We start from the raw sequence: 16,698 nt of genomic DNA, 5'->3' as shown, positions 1-16,698 counted from the left end.
GGATCAGAGTTAAAACACAATGCTTTTTTTGGGAGCTAGGTGTGATGACACAAAAGTGAACTCATTAGATCACTGAAACTTGGTGTTTTCAAATATATTCATCTTTTGTTAGGCGCAAGACTGGACCCCAAACTTCTAGGTATAAATCCAGCACGCCGCTGGAAAGGCAGCAAAAGTCACCTAGCAACTTAGCAGACTAATGGCCAACAATGGCGGCCCCGGGTAAGAAAATAGAAAGCTCCTAATGTCGACGGCGATTTGGAGAAGTCGACTTTTACATAACCCAGCTGTTATCCGGTCACTGATACTTCAAAAAGTACCTCCACAGAATGGGAAAAGTCGAAGAGCCGTCTAGGTACTTTTCAAAGTAAACAGGACTTAAAAAAACGGAGCAAATGGCTTTTTCGGTAAAGTCAATTTATTTTATTAAAAATATTTTCCTTCTGCTTCGATCTTTTTGCACGGTCCAAAAGCATGTCGAAAGAGTGTTTTAGTTCGTTGGCCGGTATGGCCGCCAGTATGCCGGTGCAAGCCTTTTGAAAGGCCTCTACGTCTGCATAACGCTTTTCTTTCATGGGCAAATGCATTTTTCCGAAAAGGAAGAAGTCGCACGGTGCCATATCAGGTGAATACGGGGAGTGATTAATGGTTAAAATGTGATTTTTGGCCAAATAATCGTTCTTCGAATGTTGGATTCTGAGCAATTTTTGGTCGTCACCACCTATCGTAAGCCCAAATATTTGGTCAAAATACGATAAATCGATGTTTTGGAGATGTTCACTTCCATTTTCATGAATTTCAATGATGATTTCGGTTAAGTTTTGATGAATTCACGCACAGTTTCGGTGGAATTTCCGGTGATCACGGATTTTGATTGGCCCACATGTTGATCGCCATTTATGTCCTCACGACCACTTTGAAAACGTTGAAACCACTCGTGCACTCTGCTGCCGGATAGGCAATCATCGCCATAAACGTGTTTCATCAGTTGAAACGTTTCGGTAAAAGTTTTACCAATTTTAAAACAAAACAAAATTTAATGTTGGCTCTTTGTTCGAAGCTCATTTTCGCACCGATAACAAAAACATACTGACAGTTAATATGCAATAACTTCACTTTCAATCAATGAAATGTCATGAAATTCTCTCTGGACAATCGATAAAGATAGCAGATTCGCACCAGTCGACATATCGATAGCGCCACCAGGGGGCGCTAGATTAAAAAAGCCCTGTTTATTTTGGAATACATCTTGTATATACCACAATCATATTTTCAACCGTTATGACATGCCTTGATTTCCGGAAAAAATTAACTAATTTGAAATTTAGGTCAGTTGGCAATATTTCAAAACGTAAATGAGAACTTATTACACAAGGATGATACACAGCAAGTAGTAACGACTAGTGCCTACTGTCATTAATCATAATTTACACGTTGCTGCCGACAACAGCGAGCTAAAATCTGAAATTTGATAAGCACAATTGTTTTCAAATATTTTGTTATATTATCGCCTTTCACAGCTGTTTCCGTTCAGTTCAAAGCCAGAAGTATTATTTATTTGCATACCAATTACTTTAATTAAGCTAACGGCTATTTGCACAGACGAATGTTATTATGATATTAGCTATGAAGTGTTTATTAAAAACAAATAAAAACGTGAGCCTCGATTGCGCTGAAGCTATAATACCCTTCACAAATAAAAAAGTTTTCATAAAAGTGCTTTATTTTGATCGTTCAGTTTGTATGACAGCTATATGCAACAGTGCTTCAGGCCAAAACAATTATATGAAGATAGGAACGCTGGCATGGCAATATTTTATACAAAATTTCATGAAGATAACTCATCAAATAAAAAAGTTTTTCATACAAGGACTTGAGTTTGATCGTTTCGTTTGTATGTCAGCTACATGCGATGGTGGTATGATTTCGGCAGTTCTGACAAATAAGCAGCTTCTTGAGAAAAAAACGTGTGCAAAATTTTAGGTCGTTATCTCAAAAACTGAGAGACTAGTTCGCCTATATATGGACAGATCAACATGACTAAATTAACTCCGCTCATCACGGTGATCCTTTCTACACATATTTATATTTTCCTGGGTGTTACAACCTTCGCTTTTTCATTGGTAGTGGTAGGCTTGGACGATGACAACAACTGATGAGTCGACGTTGCAAGTTTTCGAGAGAAAGGTTCTGCGAAAGATTTATGGTCTTTTGCGCGTTGGCTACGGCGAATATCGTATTCGATGAAACGATGAGCTGTATGAGATATACGACGACATTGACATGGTTCAACGAATTAAAAGACAGCGACTACGCTGGCTAAGTAATGTTGTCCGAATGAACGAAAGCACTCCGGCTCTGAAAGTATTCGAAGCAGTACCCGCCGGGGGAAGCAGAGGAAGAGGAAGACCTACACTCCGTTGTAAGGACCAAGTGCAGAAGGACCTGGCTTCGCTGGAATATCCAGTTGGCGCCACGTAGTGAAAAGAAGAAACGACTGGCGCGCTCTTGTTAACTCGGCTATAATCCGGTATGCGGTGTCTACGCCAATTAAGAAGAAGAAGAAGTTACAAACTTCGTGACAAACTTTATTTAACCTTTTCAAGGTAAAAATATAGATATTTGCGGCAAAATCAAAACTTATTTATAAGCACACAACTGTAAACGTATTTGTAATCCATCGAACGTAAGAGCGCACACTTGACCATTATATTATCGACCGTCGGCACTTAGTGACAACCTGATAAGCTTGATAAATATACAGCTTGTTCAATTTAAGTTCAATTAATTTATTTAAAAAATCTATGAAACACCTGATTATCAAAAAGGTACAAATTCTGTGGGAAAATCTAATGCAATCACTTTCGCTATAATCGAACTGTGATTGCCTTTCTTGCTTTGTGATTTATTTTATCAGTAAGCAACAATATATGCCAGCTATAAAAATCTATTTTAAGTTTCTGTATTTTATCTAAAAATTATTTGCCACTTTAGCTGTCTGCTCCTTTACTGTTTTGTACAGATTTCTGTTTACCCACGTCACACTTACCTACATAAGTGTATTTGTATTGATTGTATGGAGTGTAATCGTTACCTACCGGTTATTATATATATACTTATTTGTTTTGATTTCACATCTTAAGCATGCGTTAAAGCCACTTAGATTACACCTAATATATTTAGAAATTTCAAGCACCCGCTTACATATTTCAGAATTAGTTAATAATTTAAATCAAATGAAGAGGAGTATTATTATTTTGCAAGTCAAGTACTCCATAGTTACTTTAAAGCAAATAGATTTGTTGTCAACTGTGTTATTGTACTATAAATTTATTTAGTTGTTAAATAATTTCGTCAAGTGTCTATTAAAAATGATGATGCAAGGAAAAACAACATTATTTTTGAATTTGCAAAGCAATTTTGGTACGAAAATCTAACTAGAACCGATTAAACCGCAGCTGTTACACAACTCGTCAAAAGTTAGAAAGCGATGAATCGAACTCACAACACGTGTAACAGGCATAAACTTTCTCTCTCTCCATCTTTCTCTCTGTTGGATTCAAAAGTAAAATTTTATCAAGAGAGCAGAGGGATGACGAATAGCAGACAGCTTAGACTGGGTTTACACGTAGACCCTTTTGTCGTTCATTATCAACGAAGGCATAATAAAAATCGAAGAATTCACTTTTAGAGCCTAACAAAACGACGCGTATCTCAAATACTAATACATATTTTGAAGTGAAATTTAGCATAGCTGTCACTAACAGTACATATTAACAACTTACAGAAAAAATTTACCGATTCGTAAAACACGCGAAGTATAAATTAAAAATTCAATTTGATCACAGTTGTACGCGTTGCAAAAAAATATCATTTGGTCCCGTTGCGAAATTTAACCTTTTCAAATCAGACGGTAGTAAATCAAGTCCCTTAGTAAAGTTAAATTTTAAGCAATTTTTATACCCTCAACATGGTATATTATGTTTGCCACGAAGTTTGTAACATCCAGAGGGAAGCGTCGGAGACCCTATAAAGTATATATTTAAATGATCAGTATGTTGAGTTGAGTTGATTTAGCCATGTCCGTCTGTCTGTATATATACGAACTAGTCCCTCAGTTTTTAAGTTATCGTTTCGAAATTTTGCAGACGTCATTTTCAATATCTTCAAGAAGCTGCTCATTTGTCGGAATTGCCGATATCGGACCACTATAACATATAGCTGTCGTACAAACTGAATGATCGGAATTAATTTCTTGTACGGAAAACTTTCACATTTGACAAGATATATCACGAAATTTGGTATAGATTATTTTCTAAGGCAACATTGTAATCTTCGAAGAAATTTTTCAGATCGGTTAACTATAGCATATAGCTGCCATACAAACTGAATGATCGGAATAAAATGCTTGCATGGGAAACTTCCTCATTGGACGATATATCTTCAAGAAATTTAGCATCAGTTATTGTTCATAGAAATAATGTAATATCGAAAGAAATTGGTCAGATCGGATTATTATAGTAATTATGCTTGCATTGGAGACTTATTCAGTTAAAGTTTTTCCATTAAGTTTAGGTTAATAATAAATCTCCTTAAAATTTTGAAGAACTATAAACGTCTTAAAGATCCATTTTTTTTTTATTAAATAACCTTAATGTTTCTAGCAAACAACCTGGCTAAAAAAAATCAGTAAAATGTTTTCCTTTGGATGAAAACCACTGGCCGGTTACGTCTTTAGATTTACTTAATCACATAGTTACTAAAAGAAATGCACCTGTAAAGGGTATATTAGCTTCAGTGCAGCCGAAGTTAACGTTTTTTCTTGTTTTTATTGTTTACGTCCATTTTATTTATTTGTATTTAAAGTCTCCAACACTTCTTCTTATACTTAATACTTTCAAGTTTTACTTATTTTCATTTGAAGCCGGCTCTATATAGTCGTCCCCAGCTTTTTTCTATGCTTAATAATGCAATAATTCTAAAACACTGCTTCCTTCCGCGAGATTTCTTATACTTATCTGTTTTACTTTCGTCGCAAATCAACCGATGAATTAGCGTCTAGCACTTAAGCATATCTAAATGGCAACAGTAAATACTTATAAATAGGGATTTAATTGTACTTAAGTATATATATGTATCCCGTTCCTTTGTGGTACCAGAAAGTTCTAGGTTTGAATCAAGAGATTTTCATTCTATATATCAGCGCTATGTTGATGTAAAAATTATAAATCGACCAATGGTAGAAAATTTTTAGACCATAAAGTTTTTCAGACTGAGCAAGTTTACTGCATACACTTATTGACCTCTGAGTTGTTTAAAGGATATTAGGAAAGCCGAGTAAAAACTACTTTTCATGGTAATGTCTAGGTCTCATACCCTAAACAACGTATACTGAATTTGCGCGAAGATTGTAACACCCAGAAAGAAACGTCTTGGATTTATAAGATTTACAGTGGTGGCAACTAATACATTTTAGAAAACGTATATGTATCTTACCGTTAAACTTTGCAGACTGTTGATTGAACATGAAGTTATTATAAGTTGGTATTTTTCTTTTTTTTTACTTAACGCTTTTAAACAAAAAAAAATTTCACTCGGAAAAAAGTCCATTTTGAGATCAACTCTTAATAATACAAATGCAACTCTGAGTTTGAGTTCAAGTAACACTATTATAACGGTATTTTTCCGTTACTGTTGAGCTTCCACATTGGAAATGATGCAATATCGTTAGTTTTTGTAAATAAATTCTAGTGTTAATTCAGGCAAATCAACGTGATTTTTGTTTTATTGAAAATAACAAGAGACAAATTTAGAATTATAAGAGAATTATATCCGATTTCCGAAAGGAATGGCACAAAACAGCATTGCTATAAAATATGATATGCATAAAAGCACAATTTCGTGAATAACTAAAGAAGTTTCTGTTATTCACCGATACGATCGCGCACGCAAAACGAACCAAAGGGCAGAGAATTTAATAGTCCACTATTGAAATTGTATCATCACAAATCATTAAAGGGTTAGATTTGCAAATACTCACAAGAAGTGTGCATAGAAGTCTGTGAAAAGCTTGACTAAGAGGTTATCCTCCCGCATACAAACCGATGGTTTCGGTAAAACACAAAGTCAAGCGTTTGAAATTCCCAAAGAGCATCTAAGTTAGTCAATTAGTAAATGGAAAACCGTTCTGCGCTGAGATGAGTCAAAGTTTAACTTAATAGGCAGTGATGGAATGCCTTATGTGCGAAGATAAATAAAAGATACGATCCTCATTATTGTAAGAAAACAGTTAAACATGATAGAGGCCATATAATAGTGTGGGACTGCTTTTCTGCTAACGTAGTTGGGCCATTATATAAGACTAATGGAATTAGAAAGCAATGCGACAACAAATTTATTTTGGAAAGTGTCATGTTGTCCTCTGCTGAGTGGGAAATGCCATTGTGTTGGCTCAACAGCAAAATGGCCCAAAGCATACGGCTAAATAAAAGCCAAGTCTTGGTTTGAAGCGAATAACGTTGACGTAATGGAATGGCCACCAGAGTCCCCAGATCTCAACCTTATTGAGAACTTGTGGGAGCTGATTAACATGAGCATTGACAGGAATAACCTTACAAATGGCGAGAAACTTTTGTTTTATCTGAAGCATCTGACTACTATGGAGCTTAGCTGCCATACAAACTGGACAACCAAATTGTTCAACGTGACAATATCTAGCAAATTATTCTAGTCGGAGAGTATTAAGGCTTTAATGCAGTGGAAGTTTGTTCCTGTTAAAACTACAAACACACAAAAAACAAATAAAATTGCTCAAAATGAGTTTTTTATTTATTTATTTATGCTTTTTACTAGCAAATATGGTTTATATATTTCCAACTACTTTACAACTAAACTACAATTTATCGTCTATAGAATATCGGTAAACCCGCTCAATAAACAAAGTAATTTTTGTGCTAAGTGTATGTATGTCAGTGTCATAGATAAAACTTAACCCAAATATATACTTATCTAGAAAGTTTTATTCAAAAACAGAGCCGATTTTTGCTTTTCTCTTAAATATTACGATATTTTGCAAAACAAATTTTTTATTAACTTTCCATTTATAATTTGACACAAATTTTCTGTTCCTTAAATTTCTAAAAAACTTTTTGATTTTAATATCTCATTAAATATCGAAAATATTTTTAAAATATTGCTTTTATAAGAGATACTGCTTACTATACTAAGTATTTTATGATAATTTAACTTTCAAATCTGCGCAGAAAAGCTTTCGCATTCTTTTCTTTGTAATATAGAAAGCTTTATTTAACGTTTTACTTAAAAAATTTAGGCTTCACACCAACTAACTAAATATTTAGACTATTTAGAATTTCAATAAGCCACTTTGGTATCAAAAAATGCAACCCTGTCATTTTAATGTTTATGGATTCCCACTCCTAACTCTTGCAAGCTTAAAGTACGGGCTTCCCTTTCTTTATTTAGAATTTCAATAAGCCACCTTGGTATCAAAAAATGCAACTCTGCCTATTATACTGATAAGCACTATGATTCTTTAACGGTTCTCCTCCTCTTCCTCTTGCAAACGCAAAATATCGGCTTTATTCATAAAATAATAACTTGGCTGACGTCCTTTCAGATCTTTGGTTGTACGCTTGGCACCTTTTTGTATGAGTATGCGACTTAAGCTTTCGATGGCGTTCGTGCCCATAGCATAGTGCAAGACAGTGCGCTCCAGCTAAAAATAAGGTTGTCATACAACCACCAGTTTTATTACAAATAGTACTACTTACATTATCACCGATTTTCAGTGCGTCAGGATAGATATTTACAAAATGTTCGACCAATTCCTCGTTCTCTTTCAAAACTGCAATGTGCAAAGCTGTGCGTCCTGTTGTGAAAATATAAGGTTTTTACCTGTTGAAGTCTTATGAATTGAAATTGTGAGTTACCATAATAGTTTTTGGCTTTTAAGAGCCATTTGCCATTCGGTTCTGCCACGATTTCCTTCGCACGTCCGACATTACCGTCTCTTATCATTTGATGCAATTCTTCGCGCAGCTCCTGTCGCATGTTTTACGAAAGATAGCTTAAATAGAGCACATTTAATCAACATTTACTTACCTCTAATGTGCGCAGATTACGTAGAAAGTTTGCAAGCTCCTCATGCCCACGCTCGACAGCTATATCCACTATACTCAATTCGTTGTCATCGCTAATGTCGACGATGTGGTCATAGCCTTCCACAGCGAGTATTTCGAATGGCTTAACATCGCCTGCAATGACAGTAAATTATTGATAATTCTTCGTTGGAAATATTGCAATATTCTGGTTTACTCTCGCAGTTTCTCCTTTACTTTTTCATCGTCTTTTCAATTTTCTGTTATAATATATTCTAATATCCGTTCTTTTGAGGAAGGTTCGAGCTACTATTTTTATTTTCATTATTTACCTGTCTATTACTAAGCTCTATCTCTGCCTATTTCCAAAATATTTCGAATTGTTTAACATCGCCTGTGAAAACGTTAATTAATCGAAAACTTTTTGATTAAAATATGCAATTTCACCCGATAATTTTCTCTATTAGTTTTTTAACCTTTGAAAACTAAATTTTTCACATTCTCCGAATACATTCTTTGTTTGAAGACTGTTATAGCTTCGGTGTAAGGTCTTTCATGTTGTTTTCTCCGACTATGCATTCACTCTCATTCTCCTCTCTAATGGCTTTCCAAATTTATGATTCACCCTAATTTTTACCTAAGTCTTTACTCTATTTTTATTTATTTCTATTTAAGCTTTCCTTTCTCCGCTTATCCTCTTCTGATTCTCATGAACAATATCTTTTCCTTCCACCAACAACACATCCGTTCACACTCACCAATCACAGCCAACGATAACACATAACGATCGATATCTTTCGCATTCGCTGGTTGATTTGCCTGCAGCGATACATCACGCGCCGTGCGATACAATTCATCGCGATATGTTATATCGACATTCGATTCCTCAATTAGATGCATTAGCGCACCGCGTCGATGCGAACGTGCACATGCGAAATGGAGCATACTTTGTCCATGCTCATCGCGATCATCAACATTTGCTTGCGTTTCCTCGTCCTCATCTGCATTCGAAATGTGATCTTCGTCAATGCGATCCGCATCGCCATTTATATTGTTGGCACTGCGCAAACCGGTGCCAGTGCGACGTACCATGCCCGTGTGCGACGTTATTGTCGCGGTGGAATTTGTCTTGCCACTATTACTCGTCTCTGTCGGATCGCGCTGGTGTAGATAATTTTGCAGGTAATTAGCGAGAAATGCAACGGGGTCCTCGGGTCGTTTGTTGGCGATTTCCGTGAGAGCTTTAATGAGCGGATCTGCCAGATCTGAAAAGTGTAAGCAAAAGTTTGAATATTACCAAATGAGCTTATCATTATACCAACTTACTGTTCGCCAAATATTTGCCTTGCTCCGTTTTGAAAATGGGGTTCATTTGACTACTCGCATTTTCAGCTTGACCTGAAATCGAATGAAAGTTGCACTAAATGTGTTGTTTAGCACTAAAATTATATTTTGTTTACAATATTTATTTATGTAAGTTGAAGTTCTATTAAAAAAAAGCGAATTAGTTGAAAATTGCCGAAACTTTTTTGGAAGAAATACTATATGTGCAATGGGGTGGAATCTGCTACCCAGAATCGTGGAAATTTTAAATTATCTGTCAGTGATTATTATCATGAATTGCATTAGAAAGAATTTAGTGCAATTAATTTTCTTTCGAAATTCAAGTCAAAAACATCTCCTATTAACTTCTCCTGAATCTGAGCAACTTTTCTTGAGCTAGTTCTTAGTATCTGTAAATTAAATTTGTCAAAGCCCAGTTGTGTATTGGCTCAGGATGATGCACTTGCTAGGCCAAATACTTTTGTCTCACTATCTGCAGGATGGGAACGGGTAGGATTTCCATTGGCTTCTTGCGATTCTCTACTAAATGCTTGTGCCTATGGCGAGCTCGGCAATCGCTGGTCAGATACCAGCAACTGTACAATCACAAGGTACTGCTGCTCCTAGGTATACTGTAAAAGATCTGGTGAGCTCCTAAGCAAAGTTTCTCTTGCAATAGTTATAGGAGTTTTAACTGCAAACTTCCCGAACGGCATTGATGCGGTAAGATTGACAGGACACCGATTGCAATTAGAAAGAGGATGAGATAGAATATATCAAATACTTCCTTCTCGAATGTCTAGCATTTTACAGATCATTTTTGAAATACCTTTGATCTTAAAATTTTTGAAAACCATAAATAAAATAACTTAATACTTATATTTCTCAAAAATTATTAGACTTTATTCAGCAGTCTTAGTGTGATCATCTTCAATCCTAACCAAGTTGGGTCTCTAAAACTTTTTTCCCAATTCGGCTTAGAGTGAGATTTTTGACCCTGCGTTCTAACGAACTGATTTTGTTGCTGTTATCGGGAAACCAGTTTACATAGTTTAGAATTTAGTTTAAGTTGTTCTACTTCAAGGACCGTGTTTCCAATAGGGATGAATTGATTTCTGAGTGTCTTGAAGAAAATCCACAAATTATTCAAGAACAACCATCATATTCACCAAAAATGACAGTTTGGTTTTTGAACAGGTGGAATCATCCGTTACCGTCAAGAGCGATAAAGATCGATGTTAACCAACTTTTTATTGCCGTAATTGTAAGAAATTGATCTTAACAACATCTGGTTCCAACTACGTGCCACATAGCACCTGCAACAACCGAATAGTTTTAAAAAAAGTTTGAAGATCGGATTATTTCAAGAATTTCTGTTATTGAATGGCCTCTAAGAAGTTGTGATTTAACACCATTAAACTAGTTCTCGAGGAGTAATTTGAAGTCATTGGTCTTTAGCTATAAAAAATACTCTATTCAAGCTTTAGAAGTCACTAGTGAACGTGCTATTCATGAGATACGACTTGATTTAGTGGAAAAAGTACTCGCAAATTGGGTTCAAACCAGGTCTTCTCTAGTGTCCTTAGCATTATTACTTAAAGTTAATAGAAGAACTACTGTTACAGTGAATCTCAAAGTACAAAATTTTCGGGAACTAAATATGTAATATTATATCATTCATTAGTCTGGAACATTGAGCTATAGGGCGATGGTATGAATATTATTTGAACTAGTTATTAACTAAGCATACACGAGAACCTTTCACAAAATTAAAACAAAAACTTCTGTTGTAATTAAAAATATCTAGATGAAGCTAACACCGGCTAAAAGTGGAATTTTCAACGGTGTTTCGAGTATGTAGAATCTAGCTTAATCCCAGGGTACGAAGTGACTTTTAATTAATTTTTTTTGGAGAACTCTGGGGTGGGATATATTCAAGGTTAAGGATCAACAAGCCGAACGTAGATTTATTTTCGATCCGATTTGTTCTAAGTGATGAAATGACTGTTGTAATACGTAAAAAAGTCAAATTAAATGGTACAAGTTTCAAATTTTATTGTAAAATAATCAATCTTTAACTGAATAACGATCAGCAAAATCGTGCAAACTAACAGAGCTAAGAAGCAACAGAACAGATGAAACAACATATAAAGCACGATAAAATCTTATGAGGCAACCAAGTCAAGGCAAGCATAATACTATAAATAAAAAAATATAAAGTCGAAAACTAAAGACTGGAATTCGAAGCAAACTTTCAACAACTGTGAAAGAACTCTTAAGCAATTGAAAAAAAATAGTAAATGGCAACTGAAAGAAAAATGTATTTAGACATTTCGACTAAACATAATTTTTGCAACAAAAACCAAAAATTACAACAAAGACACAGGACACACGAGTGAAGACTAATAAATGTGTTATGAGTTAAAAAGAAAATGTACGAACCCGAGTTTGTTGTATTGCAAGTGTTCAGAACCCACAAAGTCTCAGAAGTATGTACGAGTATTAGGGATGCGCCGCAATCGAAAGCATTCAAATTTAGTACGCTTGCAATTATATTTACAGTTTTATCGAGGGTGATTAGCAAAGACGAGAGAAAATGATATCTTTATGTTTTGTAGAATGTGGTAATATGTTGTAGACTTTGTAATGCTTTGGTGTAAATTTTCATATTTGGCATATCTTAATGACTTATGATGACATATTTTAGTTTTGATATTTTATTTATTTTGATTTAATTACTTAAACTCCACTCCTTCTTCTCCTACTTCTCACACGCCACTACTAACGCACTAGTTACGCTCCACTAGGCTGTTCTTTTTGCGGCGAAATATTTTCACCAACATCGAGGCGATGTGCTTCGAGTTCGTCAGTGACATGTCCTTCTCCAGCGACACAATATTGGTCACCGCTGTGCAGTAGTCCTGAAAGAGCACATACTCAATTACACCCAAGCTCTGCATATTGACTAACTGTACATCCGATTTAGAGGTCGCGCACGTGATTAGATTCAGGCCACGCACCGAGCACAGGTGACGTAAATTGTCCACTTCTTTCATCAGATTTGGCAGATTAATTGTCGTTGTAAATTTTAAGCCCGTGCCCAAGTAGGCTGGACGCGCTTGCAGATAACCCAAAAAATAGCTCTCCTTAAAGTGCAGCTCACGTTCGAGAAACGAGATAACGCGTCCAACACGCGTATATGCCACACCCATATTGGCGGCATTCGCGTCGCTCGATGTAGAGATCACGCGCAAATGCTCCTGACAGTTTAGCCAAAGCGCCAAATTATTCGCCGAGTTAATGTATACACCACGTCCATAAGGCCAGAGGCTGCCATTGAAGGCCAACGACTCGGCACCTTGCACTGTATCTTTCATATCCAGCAGTGGTATCAATAGACCCAATTTCTGCAGCGTTGCATATATTTCGGAGTCCTCCTCCAGTATCTCCGTCAATGTATAATAGCTGCCGGACTCAGTTTCGCCGATAGCCTCAACAAAATGATTAGTGAATATTTTACCCATGATCATGCGTTCGGCTTGTTCTACTTGTCCTATTGTCAAATTAACGGGCAACTCGAAATCTTCCAAGTTTCGTGAACACTCTACGGTGCAACGTTGTATAAGATTTGATTCGTCATCGAAGATAAAGGCGGCCGTATTGAGTCGCACAGCATTCTCCATGGGAAAGAAGGCAATACGCGGATGTGGCTTGAAATCCTCATTCACACTCATACAATGCATATCTTTGATGAGTGGCACGAGAAACTCCTGAAAGACCACGTAAACATCGAAATCCGGCGCTATGATGCCACAACTGATGTCCTCTTCTAGCAAACGCACTTTTGAAGTCTTACGCATTGAAGGCCAAATAACATCGAAGAGATTGTGATCGAGTCGGGTTTGTCGCAAGCGTATCTTCTCGAAGACGCTACGTTTTAGAAAGCGACTCAAATAGCTTATGACCGACACTTGTAGCGTTGAGGCAGTCAATGGTTTACGATGCGCCAGCGCCGAGGCTGCCGAACCACTCAACGCTTTGCTCGACTCTTCGATTACACTGAAGCAACGATCGAGCGTCCGATTAATATCGACATCTTGCAGTTGTCGCCTCGAACTGTGCAGATCATCTGGTACTGGTGCAGGTTGTTTAGTTTTGTGGTTTGTTGGATGTGCGATGAATGTATGCAGTTGTTGAAAAGAGTTGAGGGGAGAGAGAGAGATAGAAACAAAGTGAAAGGGTACATGTGTTGTTGCGCCGATGAGGGAGAAAGTAAAATTTATGAGCGGTTATTCTTTGCGATTTTTTGTCATCATTTAAGCAAAATAAGCAACATTTAGGCGAAACGAAAGAGCAATACTTACGGAAGCAAACATAAATTGAAAAAGTGCAGACGAAGTTTTTTTTAATTAAGATGAAATAAAATCATATATGTTATGATGAGCTAAGTTGAAGTGAGTTCCTAATTATCAAATTGGTTCTCATTAACGAAAACTAATTGGTTTTAAGTTTAAATAAAATCATCAAAGAAATTGTCAAAATTGGCCAATACTAAGCTACGTAGAATGAATGTCTGACGACACACCTGGGACTTTAGAACACCTATTGTGAAACCACCGACACAGAAATTCTCTAACTACGCTGTGCTGATGAAATTCATCGATACAAGTAAACCTCGACCGATATTTGCGACTCTTTTCGTATATAAAGTTTTGCATTCCCATAGAAGATATTCTATAGTCTCTTCTTCTTCTATATCTTGGCTGCTTATACAATAGTCATTGCCTGGGAACACGCTGCTGGCAAGTCTGTCAATCAAACAATGAGCTTTTAGCACTCTTAGAAGATTTTTTATGTCATTCCTTTTGAATTTTAATAGACGGCATGTATGGCCCATGTTCCATTTAAGTCCCATTTGCCAGCTTGTTGAGCAAGTTAGAGATCGGTTTCACCGCGACTTAGCTATATCTCTAACATGTCTTTCTATTAAATATCTACAAGATCTATAATAAGCTTCCTCTCCTATTGTTAGATCCGTATCATTTACTAATGGAGTCATATCCTCTGGAATTCAATGTTTCTTAGTTAACAGTACCAGCTCTGAATTGCTTGCATTCAAGTTTAGTCCGCACGATATGGTCTGAATGTCGTTTAATATTGTTGGCATAAGCTTATAAACCATTTCGTATACATGCTACATATCCATGTTCGAAATTTCCATTCCTAGAGAGAATAAAAATGGGGTTTTAGCTTCGAAAAACGTCCTGTGGGGACAAAAAAGTTTGAATCAATTCAGATGGTTGACAAATACAAGAACGGCAAAGAGTAACCTTGAGAGTCACTCAAGCAACGATTTCGGCACTTAAACACAAAAAACTCAGAATTCGTGACTAGACACGAATGAACAATTTTCCATATTGATATAGTTTGACCTTATATTGCAAGGCTGGTAAAAAATTAAGGGGCGATCAAAATAAAGGTAGTTTTTGCACTTCCCTCAACGCATGGTCAACAAAATCGGGCTGCTGAGCACCATCACCAATCTTCATTCATTACTGGATAATATTCGATCAAATAGACCTCCTCCAGCACGCAATGAAGAAAATATAGCAGCCGTAGCTGACAGTATACACGGAGACCGAGGAGACTCGATTTGGTGCCGTTCACAGCAACTCGGAATGACGAGTGGAACGGCTTGGCACATTTTACGTCGAATTCTGGAATTGAAATCATACAAAATACAGCTTGTGCAAAAACTGAAACCACTCGACATTCCCAAGAGCCACTGCTTCGCTCTATGGGCATTTGAAAAGTTCCAAGAAGATCCGACGTTTTCAAGACAAATTTTGTTCAGCGATGAGGCTCATTTCTGGCTCAATGGATATGTAAACAAGCAAAAGCGCTACATTTCGGACGAAAAGCAACCTGAAGAGATCCAAATGCTGCCATTTCATCCAGAAAAAATAACGCTTTATTGTATTTGTGAGCCAAAGGAATCATCGGTTCATATTTCTTAAAAAATTATGCCGGTAAAAATGTAACCGTCAATGGCGACCGCTATTGCGCCATGCTAACCGACCTATTTGATGGGTGAAATTTGAGCTTGTGATCTCGGCGACATTTGGGTTAACAATACGATGCCGCTTCCCACACATCGCATCAATCAATGGATTTATTGAGAGAACATTCGGTGAGCAGCTAATTTCAAGCTTTAGGTCAGTCGATTGGCCACCAAAATCGTGTGATATCACACCGTTAGACTTTTTCCTGTGGGAATATGCAAATTCTAAAGTCTATGCGAACAATCTCACTTCGATTCAGGCGTGTCATTCTCCAGTTACCAGACTCAACGGATGGACAAACTGAGACCTAGCCGCGGACAACATTTGAAAGAGATAATCTTCAACAAATAAATGTTTTTTCCAAACGAAAATAAGCAATCCCCATTAAATTTGAAGTTTCAGTGTTTTTTTTTTTTTTAAGTAAAGAATCTCGAAATTGGTCACCCTTTATTTAGAAAATGGCAAATAAAACTACCACTTGGCTCAGAGATTACTCCATGTCTACCATTTTTTCCGGCCGATACAGAACATACTCACTGGAATACGGTTCAAATTGGAAAAGGTTAGTTAAAAGGCCAGATAAAACCCAAAATTGCCAGAAATCTGAGAACAAGTTAAAGCTTCAGATGATCATTACCTTGAACAATATTATATGTATATTATATGAAATGTTTTTGTTTTTAATAAACATTAGAATATTAGTTAGTTATAGGCTAAATATACTATATGTTGCAGATTTTTAGCCAAGCGAGCTATACAAAGCTCTGATATCACTCTCGGCTATAAAATATTATATAATGAGGGTAAAGAGTGATCAACTCAATTAAGTAAACTCACTCAAAATATCGCTGAAATGAGTTTTTCACCATATCCAGGACACCCAAATATACAGTTCATATAAACAAAACTGCACTTAATTAGTGTACATTATACATTTTCCAAAAAGTTAGTGCACTGCTGTTAATTTGCTCTATATTCTCAGACTTCACTTACTATGAACGAGCCTTGCAAGGCACATGGCACCAAATATTGAATTAATATTTTACTAGTTTGGAGCACTCAACAACACAGCAAAATGAAGTCTGTTCAAATATTCGTAAATAATTGAGTTAGTACTTTTGAGTTAATCAATAAAAACCGTTTAAAAAGTTTACATACAATTTAAAAGAAGAATATCTAAAAACAAACTCACATAA

The 16,698-nt window shown here is 36.3% G+C and overlaps 1 protein-coding gene across 15 annotated transcripts in view; it reads right to left on the bottom strand.

Annotated features, from left to right (window-relative positions):
- Positions 1-6,806: 6,806 nt before the first annotated feature.
- Positions 6,807-16,698, bottom strand: part of LOC126756511 (arginine kinase-like) — a 55,417-nt gene continuing 45,525 nt past the window's right edge. For 11 of the 15 annotated variants that reach the window (XM_050469613.1, XM_050469615.1, XM_050469618.1 and 8 more), the window contains one exon: positions 12,003-13,575. In XM_050469613.1, coding sequence (XP_050325570.1) covers positions 12,230-13,575 — 1,346 coding nt within the window. In that variant the 3' untranslated portion in view covers positions 12,003-12,229. Of the gene's footprint in view, positions 7,736-7,790; positions 7,889-7,949; positions 8,062-8,121; positions 8,274-8,875; positions 9,383-9,443; positions 9,516-12,002; positions 13,576-16,698 lie in introns of those variants that run through there. The other 4 variants (XM_050469619.1, XM_050469620.1, XM_050469621.1 and 1 more) reach the window with 1 other exon arrangement.

Source organism: Bactrocera neohumeralis, chromosome 4 (genome assembly GCF_024586455.1).
Source record: "Bactrocera neohumeralis isolate Rockhampton chromosome 4, APGP_CSIRO_Bneo_wtdbg2-racon-allhic-juicebox.fasta_v2, whole genome shotgun sequence".
Lineage (NCBI taxonomy): Eukaryota > Metazoa > Arthropoda > Insecta > Diptera > Tephritidae > Bactrocera > Bactrocera neohumeralis.
This window is presented reverse-complemented; position numbering and strand designations above follow the sequence as displayed.